Below are 17,409 nucleotides of genomic sequence, written 5' to 3' on the forward strand. Positions count from 1 at the left end.
TTCTTGACTGACATTACTGGAAAACTAAACCACTTGATCTGCGAGCTGCAAGACATTGGTAAAACTATATTTTTTTATTGACCAGCCTGCCTGAGCCAGTGTTTTTCTTGTGGGAATCTTTTCTGCCAGGGCTTGCCAGCTTGGTCAGTGGATGTTGCTGCAGTTGTCTCCCTTGCTGGGACAGCTGGAGTTAAACACAGCAGCCTCACGGCTGTGAAGTGGACCCCGTTGCTGTCCCAGTCTGGATGGGCACTATGGTGATGTTCCAATGGCCAGGCTGGCTCCTGGTATAAAGAGATTCCCAAGTACCATTTCCTAACCGCAGAGCCAAGGATGTGTTTACATGTTTAGGTCAAAAATGTGATGAACAGTTTCATGTTGTCTATTGATGTAAGTTTAAACCTAAACATGTTTCCCTGTTACTAATCCAGTTGATATGGTTCTCCATCTGTGTCTAGGTGATAGAAAAGCATTTTTTTATATTTAGAGCTCCAAGCAAACAAACAGTTGTCTATATAAGAGCTTTTACAATTGTGGACTTTTAGCAGGTCTCTGAATACATGTGACCAATGTATGGTGGATTTTCACAGACTTTGTGTAAAACTGAAGGTGACAGAGACTTTGGAGAAGTGGCTACATTGCTCTGGACTTCTTTGTTTCATCCACAGAAGAGTAAAATATGTGATTGATTTTGAAAAGCTGCTGAAAAATGTATCTTTTTAAAATTGCAATTTCTAATTTGGGTTTTACATTTTGTGTTCCATTTTTTGTGATTTTATTAGAAAGATTTGTTATTTATTTGGTGTTTAAAGTTGGTACATAATGTATATACACAATCTTCTTAGAGACATTTGCTATATGTTGTGTTTGTTGTCGTAGTTTAATTTCTTTGGATGTATTGAAAGGAAATGAAAAGAAGTTGCAGCATTGATTAAAAAAGCATAAAAGAGACATTTACTGTCTGATGTTACATCTGTAGGAGTGTACTGAGACTGGGTTTTGTTTTGGAGCACATTCATATATTTTGTTTGTAAAAAAAAAAAAAAGATAAAATATAAAGTTAATTGTATTTTGGATGAATAAAAAAGCAATGATTAGTGCTAAGGATGTATAAAAGACAAACAAAACAAAGGAAATTGCTGTATTTTAGTGTTGAACTAGGCTTTCTAACTGTTCTACTTTCTGTCTGCCACTCGTGGCTAATTTACATGTGAGCACACAGCCGGGGGGGGGGGGGGGGGGGGGGCTAACTCCACTCCTGCAGCAGGGGAGACTGATGAAAAGCTTGAGGATGTAAGATTGAATAAATAAAATCCTAGAGTTGACCAGTTCATTTTATAAATGTAAATATTTTTTATTTTGGTGCTGATAAACTAAACAGATGTTATGATAAAAATATTTGCTTGAGTCAAAATGTCCAAAAATTTGCTTTCAGCACAATAGGGTGATTAAGGTGGTTAAATGTTTCTCGTACGTATAGTGCTGCTTTTCAAACGTGGAGCTTTGTAAGACGCATCTAATTCTGAAATCTCAGCTTCCTGAGACAAACGGCTGATTTCCTATGAAGCTTGATTATATGATCATGCTTCATGATCATTTATGAACATATATAGCTCGTCCAAAATTGTCATATCCATGGGTTCAGAATGGAAGTTTCATCAAATCTATTTAATTTCAGTGAGATCAGACAAGGAATGTGAACGTGAGAGCAACATTTGTGCATGGCGAGATACCCAACTTCGCCGCTCTGTCACGACCACACCCCCGCGTTGAAAGATTTGTTTTTCATCAGAGTAAACTTCAATGGTTTTTCAACAGGTGGACGTCATTTTGAGGTGTGTTTGCTCATCCTACTTGGAGCAGTGATGCTCCAAGTAAAACATGTCATTTCCTGTTGCCAACAGGTGGCGCTACACCTGTTTCGGATTTTTCCACTGCAGATGTGTTCAAAGTCAGACTACAATCATGCACAACAAATTTGGATCAGATTAGATTATTTATGGCTGAGTAATGGCCATTTTTCTTTTCATGGCGTGATTTCGAAACGACCTCAAATTTTGACGCGCCGCCACGGTCACAAACAACCGTAAAAACTTAAAAGCTTCGCAATTTAAGATCGGACATGTGTTTAGTTTACAAAACCAAAGTTTGGAGTCATTGTTCAAAAATCTCTAGGAGGAGTTCGTTCTAGAACGAGGCCTGCAAAGGACCAAAATAGAGCAAAACTGACATATTGACATCAATATAGCAGACTTCCTGTGCGACTGACAGCTTGGTCCCAAGAGACTTTTTTGTAGGTTTCCATCTGATGAACATGTCCTGTAAATATCAAGCTTGTATGTTAAAGAACATGGCGGGGCTCTCAAAAACAAACATGGTAGGTGGCGCTATTGAGCCGTTTTTTGTTCACCCATGCAAGTGCTGTGTATCTAAGTTGGAGATATGTAAGAGGCCTCTCATTCTGAAATCTCAGCCTCGTGATACAAACGGCTGATTTTTTATGAATTTTTAATTATCTGACTGCAACGCAATCAACCACTTCCTGTTTGGTGGTGGCTTGCGCAGGCACCGTCAGGTGTACACCCATGAAACTTTAGACGATGAGAGAAGACCCTTATGAGTATCTCCTGTTGTAATTTTATGAATGTCGGACAAAGCACAGAGAAAAGATAGGTCAGAATGTGACATAAAATGTATTTGTCAATATCTAGGTGGCGCTATGGAGCTCGTCCAAGATTGTCATATCCATGGGTTCAGAATGGAAGCCTCATCACCTCTATTGAATTTCAGTGAGATTGGACAAGGAATGTGCACGTGAGAGCAACTTTTGTGTGCATGGCGAGACGCCCAACTTCGCCGCTCTGTCACGACCACACCCCCGCATTGAAAGTTATGGCTTTTTATCAGAGTAAACATCAATGGCTTTTCAACAGGTGGACATCATTTTGAGGTGTGTCGGCTCATCCTACTTGGAGCAGTGATGCTCCAAGTAAAACATGTCATTTCCTTTTACCAGCAGGTGGCGCTACACCTATTCCAGATTCTTCCACTGCAGATGTGTTCAAAGTCAGACTACAATCATGCATATCAACTTTGGATAATATTGGATTTTGCATGGCTGAGTAATGGCCATTTTTCTTTTCATGGCGTGTTTTCAAAATGACCTCCATTTTCGACGCGCCGCCACGGTCACAAACAACCTTAAAAACGTAAAAGCTTCGCAATTTAACATCGGACATGTGTTTAGTTTACAAAACCAAAGTTTGGAGTCATTATTCACAAATCTCTAGGAGGAGTTCGCTCTAGAGTGAGGCCTGCAAATGTCCAAAATGAAGCAAAAATGACATATTGACCTCAATATATCAGACTTCCTGTGCGAGTGACAGGTGGGTCCTTTCAGACTTTTTTGTAGGTCTCCATCTGAAGAACATGCCCTGTAAAAATCAAGCTTGTACGTTAAAGCGTATGCGGGGCGTCGGGACAAAAGTCACTGTAGGTGGCGCTATCAAGCCGTTTTTCTGCGCCCATGCCAATCTCCTATAAAATACGAAATTTTTCGCGACTCCTGATGTGTGTGCCAAATTTGGTGAGTTTTGGGGTATGTTAAAGGCCTCAAAAAGGCGACTCTTCCGGTAGAATAATAATAATAATAATAATTAAAGCTACAAGTAGCATTTAGCGGGCCCGAGCACGTGCGACCGCATGGCACGAGCGACCGCCCCGTGAGCAACGCCCTGCTCGAGCCATTCTCGTCGTTTTTTCTTGTCCATTCTGGAGCTCCAAGCTATTGTTAATACGACAGCAGCCTGGGGGGGGGGGGGGGGGGGGGGGGCTGTAATCTGTTGCCTTAAGGGACAAAGACTTTTGCATATAGCATGAAAAAAATTCAAGCAATGATGATAATTGCTATCACTGTCCCTAAGGATGAGAACAATAGAACTCATTCAATTTCCACTACAATGTCTAGATGAGTGTCAGCTATGTCTGATAACTTGGCCAATTAGCTGGACCGGGATCTTGCAAAGTGCAGGTGGTTAACGTCCAGTGTGATGAGTCTGTGGACGGCAACAGTACAGCATAGCTTTTGGTTTCCACAAGAGAAGAACTCCTGACACATCTGCCCTAACAGACAACTACAAGAGGAGTTGAAATGTATAACACAGTGAAGGAGTTTTTGTGCAGAAAAAGGTACAATTAGAAAAGCTGGTAGCAGTGACTGCAGATGGGACTCCTGCTATGATCAATAGACAAACAGGTTTCATCACTCACTGTAAAGCTGACCCAGACTTTCCAAAATGTCTGCATTACTGCTGCGTCATTCACCAGCAGGCCTTATGTGCAGAAGTGATTGGCTCTGGACATATAATGACTCTTATTCTGAAAATCGTAAACAACCTCAGCTGCAAAGCAAAACAGCACAGGATTTTTAAGGTGCTATTGGAGGAGATGTCTGTTGAATATGGTGAATATGAACATTGTGAATCTGAACTTGCATTCTTGACTGACATTACTGGAAAACTAAACCACTTGATCTGCGAGCTGCAAGACAATGGCAAAACTAATTTTTTTTGACCAGCCTGCCTTAGCCAGTGTTTTTCTTGTGGGGATCTTTTCTGCCAGGGCTTGTCAGCTTGGTCAGTGGATGTTGCTGCAGTTGTCTCCCTTGCTGGGACAGCTGGAGTTAAACACAGCAGCTCACGGCTCTGAAGTGGACCCCGTTGCTGTCCCAGTCTGGATGGGCACTGTGGCGATGTTCCAATGGCCAGGCTGGCTCCTGGTATAAAGAGATTCCCAAATACCATTTCCTAACCGCAGAGCCAAGGATGTGTTTACATGTTTAGGTCAAAAATGTGATGGACAGCTTCATGTTGTCTAAACATGCCACCCTGTTATTAATCCAGTTGATATGGTTCTCCATCTGTGTCTAGGTGATAGAAAAGCATTTTTTTTATATTTAGAGCTCTAAGCAAACAAACAGTTGTCTATATAAAAGAGCTTTTACAATTGTGCACTTTTAGCAGGTCTCTGAGTTCATGTGACCAATGTATGGTGGATTTTCACAGACCTTGTTTAAAACTGAAGGTGAGAGAGACTTAGAGAAATGGCTTCATTGTTCTGGAGTTCTTTGTTTCATCCACAGAAGAGTAGAATTGGTGATTGATTTTGAAAAGCTGCTGAAAAAAGTATCTTTTTCAAATTGCAATTTCTAACTTGGGTTTTACATTTTGTGTTCCATTTTTTGTGCTTTAATTGGGAAGCATTTGTTATTTGTTTGGTGTTTTTAAGGTTCTGCAAATATACACATCATTTTTTAGAGACATTTGTTATCAGTTGTGTTTGTTGATTTGTAGTTTAATTTCATTGGATGTATAGATGTCGTGTGGGGGGGAGGCTCGAGAGCAGGTAGGACCCAGGCGCAGAGACGGGAGGCAAACGGGTTCAGGGCAAGTGGGTTTATTTAACTAACAAAAAGCGCTGCAGAGCAGGATGACAAAACTAAAAACAAAAACTTACTGTGGCATGGCAAGGGACATGGACGCCAGACAAGAAGACGTGATCAACATGAGCAGAAGTTAATGGACCAGCACAGGAGGAAGGCAGAGACAAGACTTATATACAGACAGGGCAGACAAGACACAGGTGAACACGATTAGGGCAGATGGGGACCAAAGGAAGTAAAACTCAAGAAACATGACAAGACAGGAAACCTTTCAAAATAAAACAGGAAACAGAACCAAACAAGACAGAACAAGAACTAAAGCGAAAAAAAAGACAACAAACTGAAACCATGACAATAGAAAGGAAAAGAAGTTCAAACATTGATTATAAAAAAGGATATAAGAGATAAAAAAATAAGAAAAAGGAAAAGAAAAAAGATAAAATATTGATTTAATTGCATTTTGAATGAATAAAAAACAATGATTAATAGAATCAGAATCAGAATCAGGAATCAGAAAAAGTTTTATTGCCAGGTTCAGTAGAGCGCACTTTACAAAACGAGGAATTTGACTTGGTGTATAGTGCAATTAAGAATAAGTTAAAAATTAAGTTAACAACAACAACACACTATATACAGTAGAGTAAGGTGAATTAAAGTGGGAGCACAGATGGGCTGGGATGGTGGGGCCTGTAAGTGGCACCGACAGTCCTTTGGTGGGCGGGGGGTGGAGGGGGGGTCACCTGGGGGAGTTGGGGTTCTGTTCAGCAGGCTGGCTGCAGTGGGGAAGAAGCTGTTCTTGTGGCGCGAGGTCCTGGTCCTGATGGACCGGAGCCTCTTGCCAGAAGGGAGGGGCCGAAAGAGATTATGTCCTGGATGAGAGGGGTTGGCTACAATCCTGGCTGCCCGCCTCCAGGTCCTGGAGATGTGCAGCTCCTGGAGAGACGGGAGGTGGCAGCCGATCACCTTCTCTGCTGAGTGGATGACGCGTTGCAGCTTGGCCTTGTCTCTGGCCGTGGCCGCAGCGAACCAGACTGTGATGGAGGACGTGAGGGTGGATTCGATGATGGCGGTGTAAAAGTCTACCAGCATCTTTTCAGGGAGGTGAAACTTCTTCAGCTGCCTCAGGAAGTACATCCTCTGCTGGACCTTCTTAGTGATGGAGCTGATGTTCTGCTCCCACTTGAGGTCCTGGCTGATGATGGTTCCCAGGAAGCAGAAGGACTCCACAGAGGTCACCGGGGAGTCACAGAGGATGACAGGGGGGAGGGGGGCTGGGGCCTTCCTGAAGTCCACTGTCATCTCCACTGTCTTCAGAGCATTAAGCTCCAGGTTGTTAGCGCTGCACTATGACACCAGCCTGGCTATTTCACTCCTGTAGGCCGACTCATCTCCGTCAGAGATGAGGCCGATGAGTGTGGTGTCGTCAGCAAACTTCAGGAGTTTGACAGACAGGTGACCAGCTGTGCAGCTGTTTGTGTACAGGGAGAGTAACAGGGGTGAAAGGACACAGCCCTGGGGGGATCCGGTGCTTGTGGTCCGAGTATCTGAGACGAGCTTCCCCAGCCTCACATACTGCTGTCTGTCCGTCAGGAAGTCTGTGATCCACCTGCAGGTGGAGTCAGGCACATTCATCTTGGAGAGTTTTTAATACTAAAGATGTATGAAAGACATACCGAAAAAATATGTCTTTCAGTGTTTAACTGGCTGTCTTTGGATTATGCATGCCTGAATAATGGTCATTCTTACTCCTCATCTCTCTGTTCACTGCTTGCTAATTTACATAGCAGGGGTCCCAGCAGGAGGGGGCGGGGTTGTAACACGACTCCTTCAGCAGAGCCAGGCTGAGAGAGGCTTTGACATGTAAGATGTTAGATGTTAGAATGCCAGATGTTAGAATGACCAGTTCATTTTATATCTATGAAAATATTCAGGTAGCTATGGGACATGTTTAGCTATAGGTGTGTGAAAATTGGTGTCGATTGTTGAAACATAAGTTACCATAAAAAAATGTTTGTTTGGAGTCTAGACAGATTTAACACAGGTTTTTGGATGAAAAAGGATTTTTTATAAATCATCTGTTACACTTTTAAGTCTGAAAAAAATATGGAAGGCAGCAAACACAGATCCCTACCGTTTTTAATTTTTTTGTGCTGATATTTGAAAGATAAGTTAGGCAAAAAAATAGGTGTTTGCAGTTTTGCCTAAAAAGACGTTTTCGGACCTTTTTGGATGAAATGATGTCTAAAAGTTCACCTGTAACTTCAATAATTCTGAATTTTTTTAGGAAGCAGTAGCACATAAATGCCTATGAAAGTTGAATTCTTGGTGCTGATAACCTAAACAGAATTTATGCTAAAAATCTTTGTTCAGTCCAAAATTTCATTAAAAAAATCAAGTGATGAAGTTTCTCGTAGACCCTATAGTGTTACATATCAAAGCTGGAGGTTATTAAAGGCATCTAATTCTGAAATCTCAGCTTCCTGAGACAAACGGCTGATTTATAATAAATTTCTATTATTTGGGTGCACATAATCGACCACTTCCTGTTACGCAGGCACCGTCAGGTGTACACCCATGAAACTTTACATGATGAGAGAGGACCCTTCTGAGTATCTCCAGTTTTAATTTCATGCACATCGGACAAAGCAAAGAGAAAATACAGGGCAGAATGTGCCCAATGCAATAACTAGGTGGCGCTATAGAGCTCGTCCAAGATTGTCATATCCATGGGTTCAGAATAGAAGCTTCATCATATCCATTGAATTTCAGTGAGATTGGACAAGGAATGTGCACGTGAGAGCAACTTTTGTGTGCATAGCGAGATGCCCAACTTTGCCGCTCTGTCACGACCACACCCCCGCATTGAAAGTTATGGTTTTTTGTCAGAGTAAACTTCAATGGCTTTTCAACAGGTGGACGTCATTTTCAGGTGTGTCGGCTCATCCTACTCGGAGTAGTGATGCTCCAAGTAAAACATGTCATTTCCTCTTGCCAGCAGGTGGCGCTACACTTTTTCCAGATTTTTTCACTGCAGATGTGTTCAGAGTCAGACTACAATCATGCACATCAATTTTGGATCAGATTGGATTATGCATGGCTGAGTAATGGCCATTTTTCTTTTCATGGCGTGTTTTCGAAACGACCTCCAATTTTGACGCGCCGCCATGGTCACAAACATCCATAAAAACTTAAAAGCTTTGCAATTTAACATCGGACATGTGTCTAGTTTACAAAACCAAAGTTTGGAGTCATTACTCTCAAATCTCTAGGAGGAGTTCGTTCTAGAGCGAGGCCTGCAAATGACCAAAATACAGCAAAAATGACATATTGACATCAAAATATCAGACTTCCTGTGCGACTGACAGCTTGGTCCCAAGAGACTTTTTTGTAGGTTTCTATCCGATGAACATGCCCTGTTAAAATCAGGTTTGTACTATAAAGCATATGGAGGTGCTCGCGAAAACAAATTTTGCAGGTGGCGCTATCGAGCCATTTTTGTTTACCTATGCCGTTCTCCTATAAAATATGAAATTTTTCGCGACTCCTGATGTGTATACAAAATTTGGTGAGTTTTGGGGTATGTTAAAGGCCTCAAAAAGGCGACGGAAAAGTCGGAAGAATAATAATAATAATAATAATAATAATAATAATAATAAACCTAACAGATACAATAGGGTCCTTGCACTCCGTGCTCGGGCCCTAATAATAATAATAACTCTAACAGATACAATAGGGTCCTTGCACTCCGTGCTCGGGCCCTAATAATAATAAACATTCGAATTACAATAGGGTCCTTGCACTCCGTGCTCGGGCCCTAATAAACATTCGAATTACAATAGGGTCCTTGCACTCCGTGCTCGGGCCCTAATAACTCTTACAGATACAATAGGGTCCTTGCACTCCGTGCTCGGGCCCTAATAAACATTCGAATTACAATAGGGTCCTTGCACTCCGTGCTCGGGCCCTAATAAACATTCGAATTACAATAGGGTCCTTGCACTCCGTGCTCGGGCCCTAATAAACCTAACAGATACAATAGGGTCCTTGCACTCCGTGCTCGGGCCCTAATAAACCTAACAGATACAATAGGGTCCTTGCACTCCGTGCTCGGGCCCTAATAATAATAATAATAAACATTCGAATTACAATAGGGTCCTCGCACTCCGTGCTCGGGCCCTAATAACTCTTACAGATACAATAGGGTCCTTGCACTCCGTGCTCGGGCCCTAATAAACCTAACAGATACAATAGGGTCCTTGCACTCCGTGCTTGGGCCCTAATAAACCTAACAGATACAATAGGGTCCTTGCACTCCGTGCTCGGGCCCTAATAATAATAATAATAATAATAATAATAATAATAAACATTCGAATTACAATAGGGTCCTTGCACTCCGTGCTTGGGCCCTAATAAACCTAACAGATACAATAGGGTCCTTGCACTCCGTGCTCGGGCCCTAATAATAATAATAATCATAATAATAATAATAATAAACATTCGAATTACAATAGGGTCCTTGCACTCCGTGCTCGGGCCCTAATAATAATAAACCTAACAGATACAATAGGGTCCTTGCACTCCGTGCTCGGGCCCTAATAATAACTCTTACAGATACAATAGGGTCCTTGCACTCCGTGCTCGGGCCCTAATAAACCTAACAGATACAATAGGGTCCTTGCACTCCGTGCTCGGGCCCTAATTATAAAAACAGTTACATTAAAAGGAGTTGACCTCAAGTGCTCTCAGTCTGGCTTTAAAATCATTTAAAGAGATAAGTTCAGGGAGCTTCCAGATTTTCTGCAGTGTGTTCCATGAAGTGGGAGCAACGTGAGAAAAAGATCTTTTTCCCAGTTCTGTGCGGACAAATGGAACACTGAGCAACAGTTGATCATTCGAACGCAATGAATATGAATCAACGTTTCTCCAATGTAGGAGGGAAGCAGTCCAATTATGGCCCTGTAAATAAAAATGTACCAGTGTCCTTGCCTTCTGGTGGACAGAGATGACCCCCCCCCCACACACACACACAGTGATATGTTAATGCTCTACAATTGGTGATAAACCTCAGAGCAGCATGATACACAGAGTCTAATCTGTAAAGACAATGAGTTGAAGCATTCATGTACTTCAGTCCTCAGTTCTAGGAAAGTGATCAATAGACTGGATTCATGTCTGTTTATATTTTTAGAAAACAGTTGTGACAGTTTGATACTTTTTTTTATCCACCAAACCTCAAGTGAAGTTTTAAGCTTCTGCTTTAATGTTTAAGGGCAAAGATTTTGTGCAGATATTTGACAGAGGATGAAGGTTTAATTAAACTAAGTTTCTGATTTATTCAAACCTGTGGAAAGATATTTAAGAATTTTTCTACAAGTTAAATAAACTAAACAGAGTCCTGAATAAGAACACAAACACTTACAATACTCATGTGTTAAAAATGCAAACAAGAGTCAAGAATTAATAAAAATGACTTTGATTAGTATTTTTACCTTAAAGGAACATCTGAATCAGGATTAAACTGTCTCAGGGATAAAATGGTTTCTATGGAAACAAACCTCTAAATTTATCTCAAACAAATCACCAATAATGTCTTATCGAATCTCCATTTTATTTTAAATATCTACAGACATTTTTAAACCGTCTTTTTACTCTAAAATTAAATTAGAACCATTTCAATAGGTTGAGGATCACTGGATTACACTAATTAAATGTAGTCCTCTCCTCCAAGGTACAACGGGAGGAGCCCCCACGGAGCCATGAAAGCCCCCAACCTCAACCCAATCTACCAACATGTTCAAAGCAAAAACTGTGCTTCAAGGGTTAGGCTAATTATTTAGCGGCTGGGTAGCTCGGTTGGTAAGGTAAAGGGCTACAATGCAGGAATTCAGGGTTCAATTCCCGGAAGGGAATAAGCAATGGTACTGGGGGCAATTACCATATCAATGGCGAGCAATTCACCCAGTGAGGGTTCTTAGGCAAGACCCTTTACGCTACTGCTTCCCGGGCGCGGCTTGTCTGCAGCTCACCGCTCCCCCAGGGGATGGGTCAAATGCGGAGAACAAATTTCACACACCTAGGTGTGTGACAGAAAGTAGCACTTTCTTTCTTTCTTCTCTACAGCGGCCAGCAGGGGGAGACATTTACCGTAGAATTATTTCATGTTGTTCTCCTGAAAGACTGCATGTGTCCTCCTGAAGGGGATACAATACAATATTTCAATGTAGACATGGTTCATTGTTACACAGCAGCCTCCTTCACCAAAACCCTGTCACACTTTCATCACAGGTCATCAAGTCAAACCTGACAATAAACCCTCAGTCATGTCTGTCAGGCTCCATCAGGACGTTCTGCTCATGTAAAATCAGAATTTCATGTCACACATTTTTGTGTGACATTTTTGTCCAAAGGTAAACGGACACCTGTGCTCAGGTGGGTGTTTATGTTCTGCTGAGGTGGATGATGGAACGTCCTCCACACCAAAAACCTACCAGATGGTTTAAAGGAATCTCCTTGAGAAAGATGGTAGTCATTTTCCATGGTCTCACCAAAGTCCTCCCAGGCAGGACTAAGTTTTTGCCTTCACAACTGCCACATACTGTCTGGCAGCTGCCTGAGGAGCAAGTCAGCCAGGCTTGGTAGGACTCTGTATTCAGGTGAGGATGTTCACCGTGACAGGCACCAAAGACATTATGGTTACAGCTCCAAACAGCAGCAGAGACAACAGCGGTGAAGAAGATGGTTCTCTCAAACTCACTAGCAGCGGTTACATGGGCAAAATATCCTTTTTTTTATGTTTATTTTTTTAACTTGTCCTGTCCAACAGCTGGGCAGACAGATGAGAGCTGAGGGCCTCTTGTGTTGGACAGATTTTACTTTAACAAGAGGGGTTATTAATCTTTAGACAAACCAGAGGTATGTCTGAATAAACCCCTTTTGGAATTGAGGCCAAACTTTATTAATTTCAATCATGTTTGAAAATCTTTGGTGTTGGACCGGACGGAAAAGGAAAGGAGGGAAGAAGAGAGAGGGACGATAGAGAGAGGGGGGGAAGGAGGGTGATAATGGGAGGGGGGGATAAGACCATGAAGCAGCATACAGCAACAAGTTTACTGGATGTCTATCATTACGGTAAGGTTCAGATGTAATACAACTCTAGAAGGGGCGGGGCCTGTCCACACACACTCAAATGTTATCAACACACCTGCTAGCTGCAAAAATGTCCACATGTCGACATGTACATAAAACAGATAGTGTTCACACGCATACCTATGCCTTTAAACCAACTATTGTGAAATATTTCATTCATTCAATCATGCAAACTATTAGTGCAAAGGTGAGCTAACACCTGTGCTCAGGTGAGTGTTTATGTTCTTCTAAAATGGATGGTGGAATGTGAAAAGAAGGAGGGAGAGAGACCAGCCACCCCTACACCAAAACCCCCGCTGCAGCGGCAGCCAGAAACCCCCAGCGCCACACGGCAGCAGATAGAGAACAACCGCCCCCGGGCGATCAAATCCTTCACCCAGGCCAGGGGTGGCGGCCAGGAGAGCAGCCCTGGGCAAAATATCTTGATAGGATCAATGGTCAGGGTAAAATTCAACCGTGTTCATGGGCACAGAAAAAATGTATTCCGATTAGAACAAACATTCCCATGGGTCAAACTTTTGGTCGGAATGAATCCTTTGGGCATGCACAGTAGTGCTGAAAATACTGGAAGGGAAATGCGTCCCGTTGTAAACAAACCGCTGCCACAGACATGCAGCAGCAGCTCGGTAATATACGAGACGATCTTCCAAACGTGTTTTTATTAACGTAGTAAATATTATGGAGTGCCTGTTCGCTCGTAGTTTTATTTAATCCGTCTGGTCAGTGCTTTTTTGTGGAAGGACGGAGCTGGAAGAAGGGTTAGGACAGGCTAACACGGGCTAACATCATTAGCCTGATCGACACAAAACATGCAATCTGCATCTTGGCTTCACGTAAATATGTGGGAATAACATCAGCCTTTATTTTGTCGGGACACAACTAGAAACCCAAATCCACGTGTTTGTTTGAACAGTTTATAAGGACTGAGCGACATTCTGCTTTGAAAAGTTCACACATTTGTTAGTCTAACAAATGAAAGGAATAGACTAAGTACAATAATCATTATATGTCAAAGTAGGTTTTAATCAAAGTTCATAGAGGAACCACAAGTTTAACTTCTGCTCTGACCTTCAGAAAACAAGAAATAGAGTTACGGACGTTGATGTTTGGGACTCTGACCAGTTTCTGGGATTCTGTTTTAGGATTCTGGATCACAGACTCCTCACTGAACCGTCCTGGAAGTCTCTGCCTCTGTAGACCTCAGTCTGAGGTGGTTCAGTCTCCTGTAGGGGCTCTGATGATGGATCAACACTAGACTGACCGTGTCCTTCTGAGAAACGTCCAATGATGTTTGAGGGTGTTTCCAAGAGGTTAGGTTCAAAAAGAACCCAAAGGTTCTGTCAGAAGGCATCACATGATTATTTTACCTGATCAGGTTTAGTGGGAGGATGGAGACTAGAACCTGTTTAGAGAGACGACGTTGATGACCTTCATGGGGTCGTGGCTCCTTTTTCCTACTGTTCAGGTTTTACTTTTACATTTGATTCTCTGTTTGATGGTGAATATTTTCCTTTAGCATAAATTCTTGAACACGTATCTTTCCCCTAAATATACCATGTCTGGGCTCTTCGGTGCAGGTGAAGATGTGAAACCTGAGCGTTCAGGTTCCTGCAGGTCTCCACCACCAGCAGCTCTGGTCTCCCCCTTCAGTCCTGCTGCATCAGTTATTCAGACTTTCAGAGGAAACCTCCTTTTCTTCTTCTTCTTCTTCCTCCTCCTCTTCTTTTTCCCGCTCTCGTCTGTGTTGACCTTGGACTCTGAGTGTCTCCTTTGCAGATTCTTCTACACACTCCAGCAAACATCTCAGCCTCCTTCAAACTTCTTAACAGTAACTAGTTCTCTCCAGCTTTGGGTTTCATCCAGACCACAATAATTGCACAGACACTGCTGTCAGACACACATGCACATAGTCTATGCATGCTCTCCAGCTGCAGACCAGTGGACTTTGTTGTTTGTGGTTGTGCATGTCTGTTTTTTAGCAGAGGCGTTGATGTAAAGGTGCATCTGGTTTAGCAGAAGTGTTACCCACAGAGACGTGTGGGTAACACTTCTGACTGTGAAGCTTCCTGACCAGAAGAACCAGCAGAGACTCTGTACTGCCAGCTTTATTCATCTCAGGACAAACATTTACAACAACATCAACCAAGTCTGTTACAATAAAGCTTTTAGGATTCAAATATAGACATCCTCACATTAAGAGACAGTTCTGGTTTCAGGTTCTGAGAGGATCCGCTTGAGTCCAGAAGCTTCTAAAATGAGACAACTATCTCAGTGAAGAGTAGATGACAATTGTGTCTGACAGAGGATCTGAAAACACACACACACACACACACACACACAGCAGAATTTAATCAACCTTCATCACTTTAGCTCAGGCATGTCCAAAGTCCAGCAGTATTTTCCTGCAGTTATTTTTTTCACTGTTAATGTTACATGAGGTGGGAGGGGCTGTGAGATAGTTGAAGAGAGTGTGAGAAGATGGATGATAGGGAGTAGGGGTGGGCTTACTTCACATCAGGAGTCCCGCTCAATAGATCATAAGATGATCTGAGTCGGACTGGAAATCTATCTGCATTTATTGTTATTAAAATAGTCCAAAGACTGTCAGGCCTGATGTGTGGGCCTGTTGTTAGACGTTGGGACATTCCTGCTTCATCTGGTTGGATGAAGATACTTGGAGCCTCAGAAATGAAGCAGATTCAGCTCAGACAGACTGATGAACAGAGAATTTCAGTCAGGAAGGAATCTGGTTCTCCTGCAGAACTATTTCCAGATTTATTTCCAGACATGGTTCCAAACTCTCATCAGTCTGTTCAGCTCAGACTGCTCTGTTTGTGACAGTCACGTGGTCTGACCTGTGTTCAGATGAAGCCAGATCAACCACAGATCTGCAGTTTCCTCTCAGAAAACCACAAACAGTCCCGTCTGTGAGGCTGAAATAGACTGCAGAGAAGATTCTCAGCTTCAGGGGTTGGAGAGAAGATTCAGAAAGAATCAAACCTCAATGTGATCATGTCTGAGGGATCAATGTGGGACTTCTGCTATAGTGAAAACACAGCACTAAACTGGATGCTTTTATTCTGAAGGGTCAGCTGAGTTCAGGTTTAAGACCAAAACTCTGCTGATCTGTGGTTCACCAGACACAGATGACACCGACATCATGAAGTCCAGAAAACTGATCAGGAGAATCCAGGATGATGGAGAACTGATGGAGAACTCTGGATGTATGGAGCTGAGCTCCACCTTCCTCGTGGTTTCAGTGTTGGAGTAAACCGAGCAGAGACACATCAGCAGGAGAAAACATCTGACTTCCTCCCACGAAAACCATAACTGACCAATAATTGGTTGGTCAGTTAGAGGTAAACCTACCTCTGCTGGATGGACGTGAAAACCTGTGTAAAATGCTGACGGTGCTGTAAGTGACGTCTTCAGGAGGAGGTTCTTCTGCAACGGCAAAGAACCAACAGGAAGTGAACCTGAGAGGTTCTGTAACTCTGTTCAACACTCTGTGGTCTCAGAGAACATCTACACATGGAGAACATCTGAGAGGAATCAGAACAGGAGCTCATTGGTCCATTCATCAACTAACTGTCATCTATTCAGGGGTCTGGATGATGATGATGATGATGATGAAGATGATGATGATGATGATAATGAGGATGATGATGATGATAATGATGATGAGGATGATGATGAGGATGATGATAATGAGGATGATGATGATGATAATGATGATGAGGATGATGATGAGGATGATGACGACGACGACGACAATGATGATGATGAGGATGATGATAATGAGGATGATGATGATGATAATGAGGATGATGATGATGATGAGGATGATGATGATGATGATGATGATGATGATGATGATGATGATGATAATGAGGATGATGATGATGATGATAATGAGGATGAGGATGATGATGATGATGATGATGATGATGATGATGATAATGAGGATGATGATGATGATGAGGATGATGATGATGATAATGAGGATGATGATGATAATGAGGATGATGATGATGATGATGATGATGATGATGATGATGATGATAATGAGGATGATCATGATGATGATGATGATGATAATGAGGATGATGATGATGATGATGATAATGAGGATGATGATGATGGTGATGATAATGAGGATGAGGATGATGATGATGATAATGAGGATGATGATTATGATGATGATAATGAGGATGATCATGATGATAATGAGGATGATGATGATGATGATGATGATGATGATGATGATGATGATGATGATGATGATGATGATGATAATGAGGATGATGATGATAATGATGATGATGATGATGATGATGATGATGACGATGATGATGATGATGAGGATGATGATGAGGATGATGATGAGGATGATGATGATGATAATGAGGATGATGATGATGATGATGATGATGATAATGAGGATGATCATGATGATGATGATGAAGATGATGATGATCATGATGATGATGATGATAATGAGGATGATGATGATGATGATGATGAGAGGTACAGACCTTTTTCTACTAGAATCTACAACAATTTTTCTGCCTAGCTTGTCTCTAACCAGGGGTTTGAGATATTCTCAAAGATCCTCAGTGGATCAGACGATGAAAACATCTGGAATCATTCAGACACTCAAAGCCCTTTGAGACATTCAGAGATTTTTTCAGGGACAGATGACGAAGATTTGAGGATTTTTTTTTAAAGAAAAAGATGAAAAAAGGTTTAGACCCGGGGTGTCAAACTCATTTTCACTCAGGGCCACATCAGCATAAAGCTGTCCTCAAAGGGGCAGATACATG

At 42.1% G+C, this 17,409-nt stretch overlaps 2 protein-coding genes across 2 annotated transcripts in view; both read right to left on the reverse strand.

Moving 5' to 3' along the window:
* LOC144987419 (uncharacterized) overlaps positions 1 to 17,409 on the reverse strand; it is a 409,376-nt gene that overhangs the window by 66,763 nt on the left and 325,204 nt on the right. The window lies entirely within an intron of this gene.
* The window catches only part of LOC144987206 (Fc receptor-like B), a 33,148-nt gene continuing 31,659 nt past the window's right edge, over positions 15,921 to 17,409 (reverse strand). Inside the window, exon 6 of the mRNA XM_078936311.1 lies at positions 15,921 to 16,030. Coding sequence (XP_078792437.1) covers positions 15,936 to 16,030 — 95 coding nt within the window. The 3' untranslated portion in view covers positions 15,921 to 15,935. The remainder of the gene's footprint in view (positions 16,031 to 17,409) is intronic.

Source organism: Oryzias latipes, chromosome 18 (assembly GCF_053564925.1).
Source record: "Oryzias latipes strain Hd-rR chromosome 18, Olatipes_Hd-rR_3.1".
Classification (NCBI taxonomy): domain Eukaryota; kingdom Metazoa; phylum Chordata; class Actinopteri; order Beloniformes; family Adrianichthyidae; genus Oryzias; species Oryzias latipes.